Below are 21,998 nucleotides of genomic sequence, written 5' to 3'. Positions count from 1 at the left end.
ATGGGACAGACTGTGGAATATCTGAGGGAAGGTGGCGGTGGATGGGAAGAGATCAACCAAAGAACTCATATGCATATATGCATAAGCCATGGACACAGACAATAGCGTGGTGAAGGCCTGGGAAGGGGGATGGGGACAGGCTAGAAGGGGTCAATGGGGGGGGGGGGGGTGAAGGGGGACATATGTAATATTCTCAACAATATTTAATTTTAAAAAAAGGAGAAAGCTTTCTAGAGTACACAGGGAACTGTAATATTCTGCTGTCAGGTAATCTCAGTTTTCAAAGCTAGAGATTAAAGTTTAAAGGGCAGAAAACAACAGATACATCAATGTAAACATTTAACTCTTTTTAACACAAGTAAAAATTTCCAACAGTCTCACAATTTATCTTACTTCTCTACTTACAGTGCACTTTCCAGATCTGCTATATTTTCTTCCATTTTCTGAGACTACATAGAGGTAAATAAAGTTGTCGTGAGATCCTACAGCCAGGCAGGTGCCATCTAGAATGAAGCAAGAAAGAGTGTTGACTAGAGAAATAGCTACACTGATATAGCTACAATCTGGCCCCACGGAGGTTAACCAGCTTTTATGGGTCTAAGTCAGGGGTCCTCAAACTTTTTAAACAGGGGGCCAGTTCACTGTCCCTCAGACCGTTGGAGGGCCGGACTATAGTTTAAAAAACACACACTATGAACAAATTCCTATGCACACTGCACATATCTTATTTTGAAGTAAAAAAACAAAATGGCAAAAATACCCGGTGGGCCGGATAAATGTCCTCGGTGGGCCGCATGAGAGCACAGGCCAGGCTGAGGGACCTCCCCGAGAGCACAAATTTCATGAACCACGCCTTTAGTTCCATATAATTAACAAAACAATCATTACTATGTAACCAGGAATAATGCCACTAGATTTTAACCTTTTGCACTCGGATGTTGAGTGTGACTCGACACGGTTAGCATGTGGCAAGCTGAGCGTATAATTGCTCACTTCAGCTGAGCACATAGGACCTTTCCAAATACAGGGTCGGTTTTCCTGGGAAGGAGCTATGTTCTCTTCTCTATGGTCTCCTCTATTGTACTTACCATGTAGCAGACAGTCAATAAAGTCTAACTGATCCATGTATATTAATTGCTACATTTGCAATAGTTATTTGTTACTACAGTACTGAAAAAAGCCAATCCAAAAATTTTTCTGCCTCTACTCTTTTATCTATCTTATAGATAGAAGCAAATACTTTTCCTTCCTTTCTCAACTCAAGAGAATAGTATTCACTGCTTCCTATGAAACAACTTAGAAAACTTAGAAGCAAGCAAAAGAATCATTTGAACCCCATACTAATCCAACTACTGGAATATATTTTTGAATATATGTGAATGTCACTCTAACTCCAGGAAAAAAAGATATGAGTCAAAATCATAAATATAAGGGGGAAAGAAAATTGGAATACAATGGAAACTTAACATTTTAAATAAAGTACAAAGATTAATTCAAACAAGGCTAAATAAATTTATCAAATTCTTGGGTTGCTGAGTATCCTATATAATAAAAGCCTAATATGCTAAGTGTCTGGTCGACTGATTGGTCGTTCAACCAATCAAAGCATAATATGCTAATGATATGCTAAGGCCACTCAATCACTCGCTATGACATGCACTGACCACCAGGGGGCAGATAGTCGACTGGTTGGCCAGTCACTATGACGTGCACTGACCACCAGTGGGCAGACCTCTGACCGGTAGGTTAGCTTGCTGCTGGGGTCCGGCCGATCGGGACTGATCGACATGGGCCGGACATGCCTTGGAGCCCTCCTGCGGTCCCTCTCCGGCTAGCCAACCTTCTGCGTCTTCCCCCAGCCCTGATCATGCAATGGTTGGGGGGGCCCCTTGGCCTGGCCTGCGCCCTATCGCAATCTCGGACTCCTCGGGGGATGTCGGAGAGCCGGTTTCAGCCTAATGCCACAGGGGGAGCGCCGCTCAGCCAGAAGCCGGGCTCACGGCTGGCGAGCCTCTCCCACCTCCGCAGTAGCACTAAGGATGTCCAACTGCTGTCTTAGGCCCCCTCCCCACCCCCTCCCTGGAAGCAGGCCTAAGCCCTCAGTGGGACATCCCCCAAGGGCTCCCAGACTGTGAGAGGGCACAGGCCAGGCTGAGGGACCTCCCCGAGAGCACAAATTTCATGAACCACGCCTTTAGTTCCATATAATTAACAAAACAATCATTACTATGTAACCAGGAATAATGCCACTAGATTTTAACCTTTTGCACTCGCATGTTGAGTGTGACTCGACACGGTTAGCATCGGTAGCAGCTCGTATGTCGAATTGTATTGAATGTATCAATAATTTGAAATATAAAAAAATCCAAATAAATAAGTTTGTATGAAAAGAAACTCCAGTTTTTTATTCTACTGCCGCGCTTTGTAAAATCTGGGGTATTTAAAAAATTAAATCCCGAGTAGAATAAAGGAATCGAGAATAAAGCAAGTGAGTGCAAAGGGTTAAAGAACTTGGCAAGGGCCTATAAAATTCGTATATTTTTAATATTCTGTAATTTATTTTATATTCTCTTATATACAAAGAAAAGGTTGCTAAATAGATGTAACATTCAACCTAGTACCTATTCAAAATTCTAAGGACACTGTATGTTTAGTGCCAAAATAAAAAGTGTGTATGTGTGGGGGTCTAGGTGTGGATGGGGGGTGGGATGGGGTGATTGCATTGTTTTCTGCTTTCAATTGCGAATGCATTCATAACAGTTCATTATAAATTTATGTTTTCTTGTTTTAGAATTTAACTTTAGCAGATTTTTTGCAGTTTCTCGGAGCAGAGTTTAATCTGAAACTCTGGGGAAAACATATTTAATACTTTACAACTCTAGACAGTAGAGAATACAGTAATCAGCTTCATTGAAAGTGAAAATAAGCAGTTATAGAGAAATGCTGTGAATGCTAGGGTAGGGGTAAATCTACTCACCTACTGAGTAGCGCATCACAGAGAGCTGTTCATTCCCATCTGTGTGGATAGAAACTAGATCTCTGGTTTCTGCATCCAGAACAAACCACCTATTAAGAAGTAAAAATAAAAAATCTTCAGATATTAGCATTTATAGAATGGTTGCTGATCATTTCTCCCTTTTTAAAAATTAAGAAATTTTAATATTACCCTTAAGTATGACATGTTTCCCTCTTCCAAAGAAGGATGAATTCATTTTGCAAAGTGTTGCTAGATACAATATAAATATACTTATATGGGCCTAGACATGTTCATTTCTATTTACGTATTCATTGAGTGCCAACAGTGTTTCTTTGCTAATTAGTCTAAATAGAATAAGATGACAGAATCAGTGTTTCTGAAGATTTATACTAGAAGTGGGGAAAAGGAAATGAGCCAATTAAAACGAAACAATCAAGTGCCAATCTTAGTTCCTCTGACTATGTAGAGGAACTCTCATAAGGAAAATGAATGGTAGCAGGAGGATAGGATGTAGGATATGGGTTGAGCTGAACCCTGAGGGAAAGAAGTACAGCAGTTCAGGCAGGAGGAGTGAAAGCTGCACAGCTATGGAGGTGGGAGGGAGCATGCACAGTGTGAAGGTGGGAGGGAAAGGCAGACAGTCGTTCATTTGGTGTGATTTCAAAGGAACCAGCAGGGGGCACTCTGCCTCTCCAACACCTTAACATATGCATAGAGAAACTAAATTTGATACAGTTTTTCATTCACATTTATAGGGAAAGTAAAAATGTAAAAGCCTCTTGAGAAGTAAAACAATAACTTAAATCCAACTACATCATAAATGACTTACCTAAAAGCACTTGAAGGAAGAAATGGTGTTTCAGAAGAGTATGGCAAGATATGGGCTATAAGAAAAGGCTGGGAACTTAGGATAAACAACCAAAGGCTGGATAAATGAGAGGAGGCAGGTTATAGACAGTATGCAGAGCTGATTGGAGTTTAGAGTTGAGCACTGCTTAGCTCAGATCAGGCACTAAAAATATTTGTAAAATTAATAATAAACTAATATAAAATGTCTTGGACAAAACCTGTATTTTAGCAAGAATTAGTAGTAGTGCAGTGTGCAGGAAGAAATGGTTGGGGTGGAGAAAATGGGACAATACTAGAAAAATAAAATTACTATCTAAATCTCAGGTAAAAGGATGATGGGACAAGAGCAGAAAGTTTTGTTTTTAATTATTCAGATGGGAAAATTCCATCACTAAAATAAGCCAGTAACAGAAATCAGAATAACAGTTCTTTTCAATTTTGCAGCTAATTATATAACTAATATCTGGAAAGAGATAATTTCTCTTTCAGATTAAAATAAATACTATTTATGAGAGGACAGTGCTTTAAAGAATTTATAAAAATGTGTTTAGTGATCTTGTTTCATATGCCTTAACGAATTCAAGATAGATGAAAGACTAAAAGATCCCAACTATCCTATATAATACATATAATAAAAGCCCAATATGCTAAGTGTCTGACCATTCGTATAACCGTTCAACCAGTTGCTATTATGTGCACTAACCACCAGGAGGCAGACGCTCCAACCAGTAGGTTAGCTTGCTGCTGGGGTCCGCCGATCGGGACTGGGGGAGATGGGCCAGACACACCCTGGATCCCTCCTGCGGTCCCTCCCCAGCCCTGATCGTGCACCGTGGCCTGACCTGCACCCTCTCGCAATCTGGAACCTCTCAGGGGATGTCGGAGAGCCAGTTTCAGCCTGATCCCTGCAGGCCAGGCTGAGGGACCCCACCGGTGCACAAATCCATGCACCGGGCCTCTAGTTTAACTATAAAATTGCTCTCTAAACAAGTTCATGAATGAATTTTAGTAACTTGTGAGCTATGGGTTGAAACTTCCAGGTAGCTAACTTAATTAATAAATTCTGTCTTCTATCCAGGTAAGAGAAATAGCTTCTATCTGTGAATACTGGAGTTTAAAAGTAGGAAACTAGCACTTTGAAGCCTATGTTACAAGTTTACTGATCATTTCCATTTCAAAGGTATATAAGAAACACACTTTATTGCAATTGGACAGTACCCATAGATTAGAGGTTTCTTCTGAGAATGTATTTCATTAATCAACTTTTATGGCTTCCACTGTGATGCTCCTCTAAGCCAAGAAGTGCCAAAGCTGATGCCAAGTGAATTGCCCTCTCACAGTAAGGGAACAAAATATTCTAACTCAGATTAAACAGACATACCTAAAGAACAATGAGATACAGCACCACTCTGCAGGTGTCACGTTTCAAGTTTTTAACGAATTTATGTAAACGTCACCATACCTTCTTAGGCATTCAAAAATTATCATTTAATTTTGGAGAAGCCCCAACTGATACTGTTTCCAAATTAGTTTAATCTTACTAGGAAAATTGCAAACAATTTTATCATTTTGGAAACCCCTCAAAAAGTTTTATTAAAAAAACCACCCCAGAGCCCTAGCCAGTGTTGCTCACAGGTTAGAGTGTCGGCCCGCACACTGAAGGTTTGATTCCTGGTCAAGGGCATGTACCTGGGTTGCAGGTTCATTCCTTGGCCCCCGTCTGGATGCGTTCGGGAGGCAACCAATCAATGTGCCTCTCTCCCCCTCCTTCCCTTCCACTCTCTCTGAAAATTAATGGAAAAATATCCTCAGGTGAGGATTTAAAAAAAACAAACCCAGAATGTCTTATTGGTATAACATGTAGAAAACTAAAACTCTGAGTCATTTACTAGTTAGGGATGGTAGTCATTTAAAACAAATAAACAAAAAAAACAAGAGATAATTCTGCCTCCTTTTTCTATTTCTTCAATCACATACAAGAGATTAATTCTACTTTTGATAAGCAATTTTTAGTAATAACCCAACAACTTTGTTATTGAAAGTAAACAACTTCCATATGGACCCCAAGAAATAATTTTAAAGCTCCCACTCTTTTCACTGCATGAATTATGTTCTACCTTCAGAAAGATATTTGGGCTCAGGACCTCTGTCCCTAATAAAGGTATGGAGAACGTAACAAATCCTCTACCAAAGGGAGTTTTATAGAAATAAATATTTAAGTTTTCACTGTGTTGAATTTATTCTTATTCTAGTCTAGAGTATATACATTGTAACCAAGCTTCTGCTTTCAGGTAATCTGGAATCATTAATGGGGCTCTATTTGGCCTCAAGGACCTAATGGATCTTTCTAAATGTATTAGAGATGAGAAATCTTTGTTCATATATTTGAGCTAATCTGACATATGAGTCAAATACCAAAATGTAGTACCATCATTTATCTTTATCCCTTTTTAAAAACACTATACTGATTTCTTTAGTGGCAAAAAAGAATTATACAGATTTTAGAGCTGGAAAGTATCACACTTTAAAGTCCCTAAATGAATAGTTATCTCTGTTCATAATACATATGAGTTAAAAAATATTTATCATAATATAAAGTGCACCCTCTAGGTGGCAGGTTTATAATCCCTGCCCCTTTCCCCCATTTCTTTATGATCTAATACAAGAATAGGAATGTGGCTTTTATAATCAGAAAAATATATAAAGTCAAAAACAGGGAAAGAGTAGCCCATTTCAACTTTCTTATTTTACAAATAAGAACAATGAAATCCTATGATGCCAAAACCTCCAACAAGTCATCAACCAAGTAGTTAGTGGCAGAACCAGGATAGAGCTCTGGCCTGTGTTTCTCACTGTCTCACACCAGGGAAGGGTGTGATCTCTCTCTGCCTGAGATACGCTAACATTTAGGGATTCAGAGAAGAAAAGAGTCGGGAAAGGAGGCAAAACAGGAGTTTATAATCAAACTGGGGAAAAAGAGTGAGTTAATAAAGTAAAATGAATTATACAAGGATTATGAAATTTAAGGCAGGGAGGATATAGGTGACCTGGAATTTCATCTCATCAAATGTGGCACAGATAGGTGGGACATAAACAGGTGGAGAGGAGTAGATAGGAAAGTACAAAGGGGCCCTAAACCGGTTTGGTCCAGTGGATAGAGTGTCTGCCTGTGGACCGAAGGGTCCTGGGTTCGATTCCAGTCAAGGGCATGTACTTCGGTTGCAGGATCCTCCCCGGCCCAGTTCTTGGTCAGGGCTTGTGCAGGAGGCAACCAATCGATGTGCTTCTCTCACATTGATGTTTCTCTCTGTCTTTCCCTTTTTCTTCCACTCTCTCTAAAAATCAATAGAAAAATATCCTCGGGTGAGGATTAAAAAGAAGAGAAGTACAAAGGGGTGGACAGGACAACTTGACCATTCTCTTCTTCGGGGTAGGAGGGGGTGCAAGAAGAGATTAACCAAAGAATTTGTAGGCACAGACAATCATGTGGTGAAGGCCTGGGATGTGTGTGTGTGGAGGAGGTCAATGGGGGATAAAAAGGAGACCTCTGTAATACTTTCAACAATAAATGTAAACTTTTAAAAAAATCATTAATGGGCTTTACAGGCCAAGTTAACAAGTTTGAATTCCACTGTTTAGGTATCAAGAAGCCTTTAGAAACATCCTTGACCTGAATTTGCTCCGTCTATTTCCTCCTGCCTGATACGACTCCTCACTCTTCACTGCCTCTTCAAGATCCAAGGACTCCTCCAAAGGCAGGACCAATCCCACCTCCTCTGGGAAGTGTTCTCTGACAACTCAGGCTCACAGTGATTTCTCTGTTGATCTCCAAGCATTGCTGCCTGTTTATTCAAGTAATGCTAAGCCTAATAAAAGTTATTTATTTTCTTATGTATATACATAATCTATTTGGGGCTACGGACCATGTCTCATATTCCTCGGTGCCACTCCATGCACCGAGATCAGTGCCTTACAGTTGCAGGAGTTCAATGAGCATTTGAAGAGCGACTCAGAACTGGAGTTGTGACAAGGCAGAACTCAGGGAGATTCATGCTGATAGAGTTCAAAGACACTGTCACCCTGGGAAATGAGCGCAGGAGTACCCACGGGCCAAGTTAAGGAACACCAAATTACAGAGGGAAAAAGCTGTTCTTTTCTAATTAGAAATCTTCTCTTTAATTATGTCAAAGAAGAAAAAGTCTCAGCTAGCGCTAATATGACTTTGACATCTCCCTTTTGAGCAGAAGGAACATTTCTTATGCCTAGAACGTCTATTGTCAACAGTATCTGGCTAAATTTTGATAACAGTATTTTAGCTACATTGCTGGCTTGCCAAGGTACAGTCACAATCAAAATTGGTAGGTTCAGCTGGATTGCTTAAGTCTCTCCAGGTCTGGTGTTCTGTGATTCTGCATCAAAACTAAATTAAATTCTTTACCCAGCCACTTGCCAGGCTCACTGTCCCTGACATGCACTGCAATGCGGGCTGCACAGGGCAGGGATTTTTGTTTTGCACTCTCATGTAGCTTAAATCCCCACCACAGTGTCTAACCAAGAGCAGGTGCTCAGTAAATAATTACTAATGATTGAAAGAGTATATGTAACATAAGAGCAACATGCATATTAGTGTGCCACTTAAAAGATAAATTCTCCAGATCAGATTGACAACATTCCTAACAATGGTTAAACATTCCACCACTTCAAATTTCTCAGCTCACATTTCCCTTAAAGACCCTACCTGCCTGAGTGCGTTCCTATGGCCACCACTGTGCCACTTGGATGAAAATCTGCACAGTGTCCTGGTTCCTAGAAGAAAGACAGACAGCTGTTGGGGAGTACATGAGAAAGTCTCACTAGGTCTATAGGAATAGTAGCAAAAACTATTTGAAAATAACTTGTTTCATATAAACATGGGATTCCAATCAACATCCTTGTAGCTATGTGGATATGAGAGGAAAAAGCATTTCAGAGCAGGAAGGGGTATGCTGGCAGAGTGGTGAGGGGAAAGGACAACCAGCTTATGGCTAGGCAGTGGAAATAACAGGATAACAACAACAAACGTTTGTCTAGTTCTTTAGAGTCTGCAAAGAAAATGTATACACCTTTTGGGCTAGACAAGATGGATATCTCGGTGGGGTAGGGCTAAGAGACCAATTAAAAAAGAAGACAGTCTGTTAGTGAGCAGCACTTACTGAATCCAACTGCACCACCACCAGAGGCCCAAACATTTCTGAACAGTGCTCCACGTACATGTGAAATCTTTTCACTATGGAAACTGATGGAAAAATTGAGCTTTTGCACTGCTAATCTGCTTCTTCAGCGTGGGTTCATGGAATACTACTTTGTGACTAAACACTCTCCCCTTTACTAAACACTTTGTTTTAACCAATGCTGAGTCCTTTCACTTTTGCTGCTTCCAAATGCTAGTCTGGGGAGTTTCTGTAGGGAGATTATAATCCAATTTTGTTTTACTCACATCTACGAGTCTGGTCCATTCCAGCCTGTGTTCCATTGAGTTCCACATGCACACCTGTCTGTCCTGAGCACACGTCAAGAGCAAATCTTTGAAGGGATGTGTGGCAAGACCCCAAAGTTCATCTGTATGACCCTGAAATAAAATACACCCATTGTATGTTAAAAGAAACAAAATATCATAAAAGTATTCAGTTAATGGTTAAAATTACACAGTTACCTGGACTTCTATTTGGAAGCCATCATTAAATGTTCCCCGTAAAATAAAATTTCGTGATGTGCCTACTAAAAATTGATCTGCCTTTCCTTCTGCAACAGCTCTGATTGTTCCATACTGATCGGGAACCTAAAAAATACAAAACAAACCACACTGCAATGTCACCATACACATACTAACATGCATTAATTACAACCTGAAAACTGCATTAATAGCTGAAAACAATTATGGGGTAATGAGTGACAAAATTCCAAATTTGAAATATGGTAATCTTATGTTAATGATAATTTATTCAATTACATTTTATTATACAGAAGTTATAATGTATTATTATTATTAACTTTCTTTGTTTCAGTTCATTTTAAATTTATATTTTATATGATTTTAAGAGTTAAGGCTTAGGAGAGGAAGGTCTAGTTTTGTTACTTACTAGTTATGTTATTTTGGTCAAGTCATTTAGCCTAAAACAAGTTTCTTTATATATAATATGGGAATAATAATAATACAGACCCTACTTACTTTGTAAACTAAAAAGCAGTATATTGTAAAGTGTTATAACTCATTAACAGGACTCCTTGGTAGATCAATCTCATTTAATCCATTACATGGGAAACTCTCAGTGAATGTTATCTATACTAATAAAAGGGTAATATGCTAATTAGACCGAAGGTCTTCCGGACAAAGCACGGTGGCGGGGGCTGAGGCAAAAGTGGTTAGGGGTGATCAGGTTGGCAGTGGAGAGCAGTTAGGCGGTGATCAGGCTTTCAGGGGAGCAGTTAGGGGGGCGATCGGGCTGACAGGGGAGTAGTTAGGGGGTGATCAGGCCAGCAGGTGAGAGCAGTTAGGGCAATCAGGCCGGCAGGCAGGCGAGTGATTAGGAGCCACTGGTCCTGGATTGTGAGAGGGATGTCTGACTGCTGGCAGGGACTGGGCCTAAACTGGCAGTCGAACATCCCCCAAGGGGTCCCAGATTGGAGAGGGTGCAGGCTGGGCTGAGGGATACCCCCCCATGTGCAAATTTTGTGCACTGGGCCTCTAGTCCATATAATAAAAGCCTAAGCGACTGTTACAGCACAAGGACCAGAACGACCAGTCGCTTAGATGCGCACTGACCACTAGGCGGAAGACACTCAAGGCAGAAGCTGCCCCCTAGTGGTCAGTGCACTCCCACAGGGGGAGCGCCACTCAGCCAGAAGCAAGGCTCACGGCTGGTGAGCGTAGCGGCAGTGGCGGGAGCCTCTCCCACATCCACGGCAGCGCTAAGGAAGGAGCAGCGAGCTGAGTGGTAAGGAGCAGTGAGCAGGCAGGTAGTAAGGAGCGAGGGGTCCTGGACTGCAAGAGGGCACAGGCCAGGCTGAGGGACCCCTCCCCCGTGCACGAATTTCGTGCACTGGGTCTCTAGTATTAATATAATAAGCCCAAAAGAATGACTCCTTTATGAAGTATGATCCAAAAATTACTCCTGAAAGCACAAATAACTGAATTCTAAAAGTAATCCAAATTTACATTAGAAATGGCAGAAGGAGCATGAACTAGATGGTATAGCTTTTGACTACAGAGGGTAAAAGTTATCTGTGAAGAAAAGAAATAGCATGAATTTAAGGCTGAGATAAAGCAATTCTTTCTTATCTATCTTCTTGAAAATAAAACCCAAGAGCAGTACTATCAGGATCCTCTTTTTAGAGATTTTGTCTGGAAAACATGTTTAGAATACACTGAGCATAAGTTCAAAATTTAAGTCACCCCCCAAAAAAGGCAATATCAAAACAAGAGATTTGCCCTTGCTTTGAGAATTATTGATCTAAAATACAATTCTTAACTGTTCTACCATCTGAGACCTTAATTTAATTAGCATTTAATACCTTTCACAGTACACATAGTACCTGTCAGGTTTTATAGATACACCTGGGTCCACACTATGAAGAAGAAACAAGCATAGATAATTATCTACTATCATTAAGTTCACTGTTGAAATGATTATTTTCAGTATTGAAACTGAATTGGTCATTTTGCATACCCTGGTTATATTTTGGATCATTAAGAAAAAAAGTCTCAGAAATAAACAAGTACGTTAATTATTCTGCCCAATCTTTTTTAAAAAAATTCTTTCAAATTATTTTGTTTAATGATTGGTTTCTTTTTTCTTTTCATTCTGAGGAAATGAAATGACAAGGATATGCACCAACTTCCCAGAAAGTGTAAGTTATCTTAATGTGGGACAGAAGACATTAGTTTAGTGGATTTAACATTATAATTTTATGTTCCCATCCTTACCTCAATTTCTCTTTCAGGATTCAAATCATGGTCCCACAGAATTATTTTTCTGTCTTTTCCTCCTCCGGTTAATAACATCCCATTTCTCATCTGACAAAGTGTGAATACACTGCCATCATGAGCTTTGATTTGTTTGCTGATCTGATAAACACCTAATACGATTAGGAAAAAATAAAAACACTAGTGATAACATTTTCCCCCAAACTTTAGTGGCTTTCTGGAAGAAAATAGATGCTTTATGACTTAACATGGGATTACGTTCTGATAAACGCATTGTATGATGAAAATGCATTTAATATACCTAACCCACCAAACATCACAACTTAGCCTAGCTGGTTTCTACCAAAGTGCATATCACTTTTGCACCACTGTAATGTTGAAAAACTATAAGTCAAACCATATACAAGTTGGGGACCATTTGTATAGAGTGATTACTCAAAAGTGCCTACAACTCAACAATCAAAAACCTATTTTCAGCAAGTTATACAAGGCTGGTAGTGCAACTTAATACAACCTTTTGTATTTATGTCAATATTGTTACTCTGAAAATATTTCAAAACACGTTCTTACAAAAGGGTAAACTAGAGTAGTGACAATTCTATAGACAACAGGGGAAACTCAGAACTTTACAATCTCTTATAATCATCTTATTATGGTAGTTAGCATAGTATCACTTTTCTGATTTTAGAGTTGAGGACACAGAGGTATAGAAATGGCTTAACCCAGTGGTCGGCAAACTCATTAGTCAACAGAGCCAAATATCAACAGTACAACGATTGAAATTTCTTTTGAGAGCCAAATTTTTTAAACTTAAACTTCTTCTAACGCCACTTCTTCAAAATAGACTCGCCCAGTCTATTTTTGGTATTTTGTGGAAGAGTCATGCTCAAGGGGCCAAAGAGCCGCATGTGGTTTGCGAGCCGCAGTTTGCCGACCACGGGCTTAACCAATACCACATAGTTAGTGACAAAGCTGTGAATAGGGCGCAAGGCTCTTCACTCAATGTACCCTTAAGTTCGCAAAAAAGCTTTTAATTTCCTGCTGAGCTAACAGTCATAATATTTAACATTTAGCAACCACTGTTGACCTACCAGCTCTGCCAAGGACTACCCCCTTTATTTGCTGAGATATGGAGACTGGGAAAGGCACTGGGCAGAAGTGGGCACTGGAGGCCTGGAGTAGTGGGTTTTGACCAACTAGAGAAGTATTTTAAATTAAAGCTGTATCAATGTGATAGTTGAATGACAGGATGACAGGCCAGCTTTCTTGTATGTTCATAGCATTTTACAAGTAGCCAGGGAGGGACAAGGCAGGTACATAAAAGGGGATTACACACACACACACACACACACACACACACACACACACACACACAATCAGATCCTCTTTTTTAAAGGTGAGGATAAGATTTTAGCACCCAAACCTCTTTGGTATTTATCATGCCTTATTCAGAGAAGCTCTGTATCTGGCTAGTGAGGCTGGTAGAGCAAGAGTAAAGCTTTCTGGAAGACAATTATTTTGCAGAATTAGTTACCAGGTTCAAAATGGGAAGGTAGAGCCTTGTTTAAATTTGGCCAAAGTTAAGTCAATAAATAGACCTTAGATCCTTTAGAAAAGTAAAAAAGTTACTAGTTTAAAAATTGTTCAGTGGGGGAAATGAGTGAAGGTGGTCAAAAGGTACATACTTCCAGTTATAAGGTAAATAAGGTCTGGGAATTTAATGATCACAGTAAACAATACTGTATTGTATACTTGAAAGTTGCAGAGAAAGCAGATCTTGAAAGTTCTCATCAGGAGAAAAAATTTTAACTATGTGAGCTGATGGATGTTAACTAAACTTGTGGTCAAATCATTATGTGGTATACCTTAAACTTATACAATGGTATATGTCAATTATATATTAATGAAACTAGAAAAATGTTCATTTTCTAATATCATTCATCAACCGATGAATGGTTAAACAAAATGTGGCATGTCCATATCATGGAATATTATTCAGCCATTAAAAGGAATTAAGTACTGACACATGCTACAACATGGATGAGCTGTGAAAACATTAAGATTCAAGTGAAAGAAGCCAAACACAAAAGGGCATATAATGTATTATTCCACTGATATGGAATGTCCAAAACAGGTAAATCCACAGAGAGCAAAAGTAGACAAAGGGTTGTTTAGAGGCTGAGGGGAGGGAGGATAAAATGTTCCAAAGTTAAACAGTGGTGGTAACTGCACAACTCTGTGAGTATAGTAAAAACCACTGAATTGTATATTTTAAAAGGGGGAATTTTATGGTATATGTGTTATATCTCAATGAATCTGTTATTGAGAATTGTTCATTTTTATTCATTTTTCTATTTGAGCTGAAGAAATTAACTAGCCCTGGCCAGTGTGGCTCAGTTGGTTGAGCATCATCCTGTGCACCAAAGGGTTGCTGGTTCAATCCCCGGCAACAGATCAATGTTTCTCTCTCATATCCATGTTTCTCTCCTGCTCCCACCCTAAAATCAATAATAAGTAAATAAATAAAAATTAACTAAAATTTGTAGGGCTTTGGTATCGAAAGAAAGAAAGAAAGAAAGAAAGAAAGAAAGAAAGAAAGAAAGAAAGAAAGAAAGAAAGAAAGAAAGAAAGAAAGAGAAAGAGGGAAGGGAGGGAGGGAGGAAGAGAGGGAAGGAGGGAAGGAAGAGAGGGAAGGAGAGAGGGAAGGAAGGAAGGAAGGAAGGAAGGAAGGAAGGAAGGAAGGAAGGAAGGAAGGAAGGAAGGAAGGAAGGAAGAAATGCTATAGCTGACTCTAAAAATTACTCAGTGTGAGGGTGCTAGTGGTACAAATAATAGATGGGTATGTCTGGTAGAGAGAAAGGAAAGGGCTTGACTGATTGGGAGTAAAGCTTGCCTGATTTAGCGGAATTAAAGCACAACTCCAACAAATTTACTATTAAGATCAACTGCATAGCTCACACCAACATTCATCACTTAAAAATACTTCAAACACTGAACAACAGAATTTTGTCCAAGTAGGATAGCCAATTACCAAAAGAGAAAGGACATCTGAGACATGTGAATTTTCTGAGTACTGTTGGCTTTATTTGAGCATTTAAAAGGGGGGTGGGGGAGGAGTTCTTTTCTCATGCACGGTTACATTAACAAGAGCAGTCTTAAAGTACCATGAAAGAAATTATGAAAAGCAGAGGTGTGGAAATTCATAGATCTTCATCGATTTCAGAGAAGGGAGAGGGAGAGAGATATAGAAACATCAATAACGAGAGAGAACCAATGATCAGCTGCTTTCCGCATGCCCCCCAACCACTGGGGATTGAGCCTGCAACCCGGGCATGTGCCCTTGACCGTAATCGAACCTGGGACCCTTCAGTCCGCAGGGTGATGCTCTATCCACTGAGCCAAACCAGCTAGGGCTAGTTTTTCTATTTTTAATTCAGTTTTCCATACCTTTAAACATGACAAAACCTTGTTAAACACGTAAGGTCTTTCTAGAATGATGGAATGTTACAAAATAGAAAATAAAACGGAAGAACAAATGCTTCATCGAGCCTATATTTGACTTCCAATTCAAGCCAAATAATGTTTGAAATACTGGCCAAGAAAAAGAATTATCCTTGAATTTAAAAACGTATTGTACCTCCAGGTGTAATCACTGCCACATCTATCCAAGCTTAACTGCAAATCCCCTCATTTCTCTAATCTCTAACAGAACAAAGCTTTCATAAAAAGCAAGTTTACCTTGACTGCCAAATAAAGATGTTTGGAGGGCTTTCCGTGACTGTTTTACTATAGAATCAAATGTCAGAGAGACTTTAAAACTTAGGTTATATTCTTAGCAACTGGACAAATGGGCCCACATTAATTATTTGGGGCAGGTAAAATGGTGGTGTGCTGCCTTGGCCAGTGCTTCTCAGTGGTTAGAGCGTCGGCCTGTGCACCAGAGGGTTGTGGGTTCTATTCTTGGTCAAGGGCATGGACCTGGGTTGCAGTTTCAATCCCCAGCCCTGGTTGGGGTGCATGCGGGAGGCAACCAATTGATGTGTCTCTCTCATATCGATTTCTCTCTCTCTTTCTTCTCTCTCCCTCCATTCCACTCCCTCTAAAAATCAATAGAAAAAATAACCTCGGGTGAGGATTGATTAACAAACAAACCAAAAATGGTGGTTTGTTACTTAGTTCCTAAAAGGAACTTAGGTTTAAGAACTATGAACATTTAATGGTGGTGGGGATACAATCAACTTTCTCTCCCCCAGTTACAAATTATGAATTATTTCATATAAGAAAAATTGAACTATTTCAATTTTGTTTCTTCCTTTGTTTCATACCCCATAAGAAATAAAAAATACTGAAACAACCTAAGTGTCCACTGACAGAAATGAATAAAGAAAATGTAGTATATACACACAATATTACACACATAAACACACACACACACACACACACACACACACACACACACACACACTGGAATAAAAAAAAAGGAAATGCTACCATTTGTAACAATATAAATAGTCCTTGAGAACATGATGTTAAATGAAATAGGACAGAGAAATACAAATACTACATATGATCTCACTTACAAGTGGAATGTAAAAACATGAATAGAACCGACTGGTCATTGCCAGAGGCCAGGTTGGGGGAAAGAGGAGAAGGTGGTCAAAAGGTACAAACTTCCAGTTAGAAGATGAATACGTTCTGGTATGTAATGAACAGCATGGTGACTATAGTTAACAATACTGTAGCGTATATTTGAAAGTTGTTAAGAGAGTAGATCTTAAAAGTTTTCATCACACACAAAAATACTCTGTGTGAGGTGATGGATGTTAACTTATGTAAATCATTTTGCAATGTATAGGATATCATTACGTTGTACACCATAAATATACAATGTTATATGTCAATTATAGGCCAATAAAACTGGGAAGAAAGAAACAGAATATACTAATTACTTTGAAGATTCTTGTTAATACATATTTAAGGTCTGGAAGCAAAAAGAAAATATACAGGAGAGCTTATGAGGCACAGAATACTGGCTTGTCTCCTATTTACTAGAGTAAAAGAATTAGCTATGAAATCATGACATCCGAAAAAATGTCCCTTATCAGATATGATACCACAATATACACAAATTTTAGTTGACAAGACTGCAACGGGTGCAGAAATGTCACAATAGGGAATTTAAAAACTGGATCAATCTACTGAAATTTTTGGCAAGATTTTAAAAATGGAAACTCTGAACTCTGTTGTGATCTGGGTTCACACATTTATTTCACTCCATCCACCAAATCCTTCCCAGCCACACCTTACAGAATTGTAACCCCAAATATAAAGGAAGAAACAAAATTCTCAGCAAGTTTGCCTGTAACAGTCACATAGCAGAGCACAACATAGGCCATTTCATGTGCCCGGCCGTTTACAACGTCAGACTTCCCATTTCCTGTGTTTGCATGTGCAGATTTTCTTTGCACAAGTTTTTCAGACAAAAACCACCTCTGAACCTTTCCCTGCCTCTCCCACCTCGACACACATTAAGCTAATGAAGAGTAGATCCATTTACACCCAAACTCTGTTCATTGCCAGAGGATAACATGTCAATAAGTCAGTTTTGATATACAAAGCTGTTCTGGGCATTTCATATACGAACACATGTGCCCAGGAAAAGGAAAGAGAGAAAAAGCAGGCAAGGTAGAACTTTCTTTCCACACACACACACACACACCTTTCTAAAGGGTGAGGATAAGATTTTAGGAGTCAAACCTTTTCCTCTCCTTCCTCCTCCCTCTCTTGTTAACTTTTCTTTCTTCCTTAAACATCTCACTTCTGTAATCCTTGCAGGCTCTTTTCTGGTCATCTAACTGTGGGATAAAGGATCCTTGGCCTCACAGCTCTTCTCTCTTCCATGGTGAGCTCAACTAGTCTTAAGGGTTCTTGTGGATAGCTCAGAAAATCTGTATCTTTAATCCCTACTTGAATTTTCTATGGCTTAATATATATTAAACTGTCAAGAGGAATTATAAAACTCTATAACTATTTTACAAATTGTATTTCATTCAAATTGGCTATCTCTTATTTCTGCTACCACTTTTACTAACAGATTTACTCACACTACCCTCACTGCCTTACATTCATATCCATCTTTCTATTTTTGCTTGCACTTTCCCCCTAAACTGAGATCAAAGTTCCATACCTTTTGTAGTCTTGTGCACTCTTTATGGCTTAACCTTAAATAATACTTCTTCTGTGAAGTCTTCACAAAACTCAGGAGATCAGATGATCTCTCTCTTAATTTTATACTGTTTAAATTAACATATCTATATCACCTCTCTAATTATTTCTTAATTAACCTCCTAGAAGGAAATGTTCAGTAGGATCAAACGTAGGTTACCTATGCTTAATAATCAGTAAATATTTTAACTTTAAAAAGATCATGAAGAACCTTAGAAACATAAGGTATGGTAGTGGTTCTCCTATGGTTTCACTGCAGCCGCTCCTGGTCTGGGTACAGGATGGAAGTGCAATAGCAGGATGTGCAAATTAAAAAGGAGTGACAATATGAGAATACTGTACCTTTCGGCCCTTTCCCAGGTGTGGGTTCTACAGTAGTTTTGCTCCATATAAGTATAACTCCACCCGAGTCTCCAGTAAGAACATCTCCATTCCCCAAAAATGCTAAACACTGCACAAATTTTGGTTTTTCATATTTCTACAAAAAAATAAAGAGAGAGAGAGAAAGAGCGGTGGGGAGAGAATTTTCAGTTTTCCCTTTGGCATGATGACTCCATGCTCACTCAACAATTAAAATACTAAAGTTTTATAATGAAATTTGTAATATTCTGATCCTTACCCCAAAAATTCCTTGTTTTCTTGTTAGTGAATTGCCACTCCAGGTCCAGAAAAAAATATGAGATTTACCACATGTTATTATGGTATTTGCATCTGTTGGATGGAACTCCACAGCCAAAACAACTTCATTTGTTGTCTGTGGAAAGAGAAATAAAGCTTTAGGTGAATGTATACTCTTATCTCCCTCAAGTACCAATTACAGCTACTGATAAAGACAGGAAAAAATTTTAGGAAATGCCTTTTCTTCCAAGATCTGTTTTCCTGAACATTTGTAACAATAAATTTTTATAATAATGATTTTAATTTGATGTCTTCATATTATTATATCATCTTTTATACTATTCATATATAATAACTGCATTAGAAAGACATTTAAATGAATTAATTTTAGATTATTTTAGTTTCTTGCACATTTAGGGAAAAGTACACTAAAACTATCAAATATAAGAACTATATATATTTGTCTTAAAGGTACTGCCATTTTGATTTTTAAAAAGTCTTATCTTTCTCTGTACTATTATTATTGACCACTCATTCATGTAAGAAAATTTATTACTAATTTAGAGATTCAACCTTAGGCTAAAAGCTTAAAAAGTATATATAATGGTCCCTACTGAGTCATACAGAAATGAAAAACAAAAAAACCCAAAGAGCTTTTATGCCATTTCCCAAAAAAGAAAACTTAGAAAAGATAGAAGTTTAAAACAAGTAGAATAAAAAAGGAAGAAAATACACACAAGCATCCAAAGGAATTACAAGTAGTTTTTTCACTGAAATTACTGAACTGAGGATGTCTTAAAAACACTATATTTCAATATGTTCAGTAAGTCATAATGAATTCTTACTAAATTGATGTTTTATGGTAAAAGCAGCTACTCAACCTTAACGGTGAGGTGAAATCTATTTGCTTGTGAAGCTGCTTGTTGGTAGCTGGTACTCACCTGCAGGGTGATCACTAAGGTGTGTTTTTTTAACTTAGCAAAGAACTTTATGTGAATGGAAGCATTTCTTCACTGCAACCCAACATGGTAAACATGGTAATCTTGTAAACAAAGTGAGTTAAACAAAGTACCTTTTACATTCTTATACTAATAAAATGACACTTGAAGGAATTGAGCTAATTAAAAAAATTTTCCCCATGGCTTCAATATTTCCGCCAATTTTATATTTCTACCACCAACAGTTGGACTCTACAGCCTTGTATAGGCACATAAATAAAACTTAAACAATCTAATCTGAATGCTTTCTCCCCTTATGAGGGAAAAGGACAGTACCCTTTTTTGTTATACAGTTTCCACAATGTTTGGTTGGAATTAGCAAGTCAAAGTAAATTTTAAAGATAATGTGTTAATTAACAACGAAAAAATTCATCATCTTTCTTCCAGGATGATGTTGCCTTTTATTTTATTTTAATTAATTTATTTATTTTTAAATCTTTATTCTGACCAAGATCTCTGCCTGCCTTCCCAACTTCTTTTCTTTTTGTTGTTGTTAATCCTCACATGAAGATATTTTTCCATTAATTTTTAGAGAGTGGAAGGAAGGGGAAGAGACAGAGAGAGAAACATCAATTGGTTGCCTCCCGCCCGCACCCCAACCAGGGTTGGGTGTCCAGCCTTCAAACAAGGTACATGCCCTTAACTGAAATCAAACCCAAGACCCGCCCTAGCTGGTTTGGCTCAGTGGATAGAGCATTGGCCTATGGACTGAGGGGTCCCAGGTTCGATTCTGGTCAAGGGCATCTGCCCAGGGTGTGGACTCTGATCCCCCCAGTAGGGGCCGTGCAGAAGGCAGCCAATCAATGGATTCTCTCTCATCATTGATGTTTCTATCCCTCTCCCTCTCCCTTCCTCTCTCTGAAATCTATAAAAATAGATTAAACAACAACAACAACAAAAACTGGAGACGGTTATGTTGATTATGACTTGTGGGTTAGGACATTCAATTAAAGATGCCTGGCAGGCAACGAGAAATGTAGGTTTAAATCTGTGAGAGATCTGGGCTACAGGTAAATGATGGAAGACAGAACAGATAGTAACTAAGGCTATGGCAGCTGTATGCTGTCAATGGAAGACATAAGATACAATTCTGAATAACAACAACATTTAAAGTCCTGGAAAGGAGATCTGCTAAGCTTTACTACAAAAGATCAAAATTTACATATTACACTTTGGTATAAGTTCCCTATGCTTCAATGTTAAATTACCCTGAATGATGGCTGAAAGACTATCTGTACCTTCATTTATATTTTTTAAAGTTTGAGGTTTCTTATCCCCTTTTCAAGTACAATCAAAGCTACTCTTATTTCTTTCAAAAGATTAACTTATGCTATTTGAAAACAGAACCTCTTTTTGACCAACAAGCTGAAAGCTTGAAGCTTATACAGAACAAAACTGCTGAGACAGAGAGCGGGCGTGCAATTGAAGAGGAATGTGATGTTATTTAAGAGTACAGCAAACATGTCATAGGCTTTTTTTAGTCATCTTGTCACTTTGAATCCCTCTGAAAGCCTCTCAGGAGGCGGCCATTTCTGACCCATGTGAATGCTATTGTAATGCTAACCTTACATTCCTCTTTTACAAGTTACAGCCTGATCCACACAAAGGACCAACACTATTCTACACCAATTATAAAATATTCTGCATTTTACGTAACACGAGTGGCCCAGTGCACGGATTCGTGCATACTGAAAGGAAATTAATTAGAAGAAATATTTTAATATCACTATTCGCCCTTTCTCTATAATAGAAGTGCCAGAGATGAAAAACAATAGTAAAATGTATATGAAAATAATATATAGAGTAATAAATAAACAATAACATGATATAATAACAAAGACATGATATAAAAACAAAAACATGATATAAAAACAATGACTGATAAATTGATTAAACTTATTCTAATATCTCCCTGTATACCACATTAGGAGTAAAAACACTTTCAGAACGCTTGACTAATTTCCCTTGTGATAAAGTATTTAGAACTTTAACATCACACACTCTTCAAACTTGAGAGAAAACAACATATAACTGACCATGTCCAAAAATGGGTTCAGGTAGGAATATTCCTACTCCGTCTAGAGTTTGTCCTCGTGATTTATTAATAGTCATCACAAATGCTGGCATCACGGGAAACTGTCTTTGAATTAATTTAAATGGGAGGCCAGTGTCAGATGGGGACAAATCAACTCTTGGAATCAGAACAACCTCTCCTTCCGCAGATCCTGTTAATACTTCAGAGCTTTATATGTATCGTGCATGCACGAGTCAACATTTTTAAACTAGAGGCTGGGGGTGGGGTGGAGGGCGGGATGGGGGGGACACGGGAAGGTTGGCTGGCCGCAGTGTTCATCATGGCGACCGGTCA

General features: G+C 38.6%; 1 protein-coding gene across 2 annotated transcripts in view; it reads right to left on the bottom strand.

Annotated features, from left to right (window-relative positions):
- The window catches only part of EML4 (EMAP like 4), a 148,635-nt gene that overhangs the window by 21,356 nt on the left and 105,281 nt on the right, over positions 1 to 21,998 (bottom strand). For both annotated transcript variants that reach the window (XM_008162201.3, XM_054727897.1), the window contains exons 12-19: positions 18,634 to 18,768; positions 18,357 to 18,492; positions 11,790 to 11,941; positions 9,519 to 9,644; positions 9,303 to 9,434; positions 8,565 to 8,632; positions 2,978 to 3,066; positions 406 to 503 (exon numbers count right to left, since the gene is read on the bottom strand). In XM_008162201.3, the coding sequence (XP_008160423.1) occupies positions 406 to 503; positions 2,978 to 3,066; positions 8,565 to 8,632; positions 9,303 to 9,434; positions 9,519 to 9,644; positions 11,790 to 11,941; positions 18,357 to 18,492; positions 18,634 to 18,768 (936 nt within the window). The remainder of the gene's footprint in view (positions 1 to 405; positions 504 to 2,977; positions 3,067 to 8,564; positions 8,633 to 9,302; positions 9,435 to 9,518; positions 9,645 to 11,789; positions 11,942 to 18,356; positions 18,493 to 18,633; positions 18,769 to 21,998) is intronic.

This window comes from Eptesicus fuscus, chromosome 16 (genome assembly GCF_027574615.1).
Source record: "Eptesicus fuscus isolate TK198812 chromosome 16, DD_ASM_mEF_20220401, whole genome shotgun sequence".
NCBI classification, from domain to species: Eukaryota; Metazoa; Chordata; class Mammalia; order Chiroptera; family Vespertilionidae; genus Eptesicus; species Eptesicus fuscus.
Note: the sequence above shows the minus strand (reverse complement) of the source record. Positions and strands in the feature narration are given on the sequence as shown.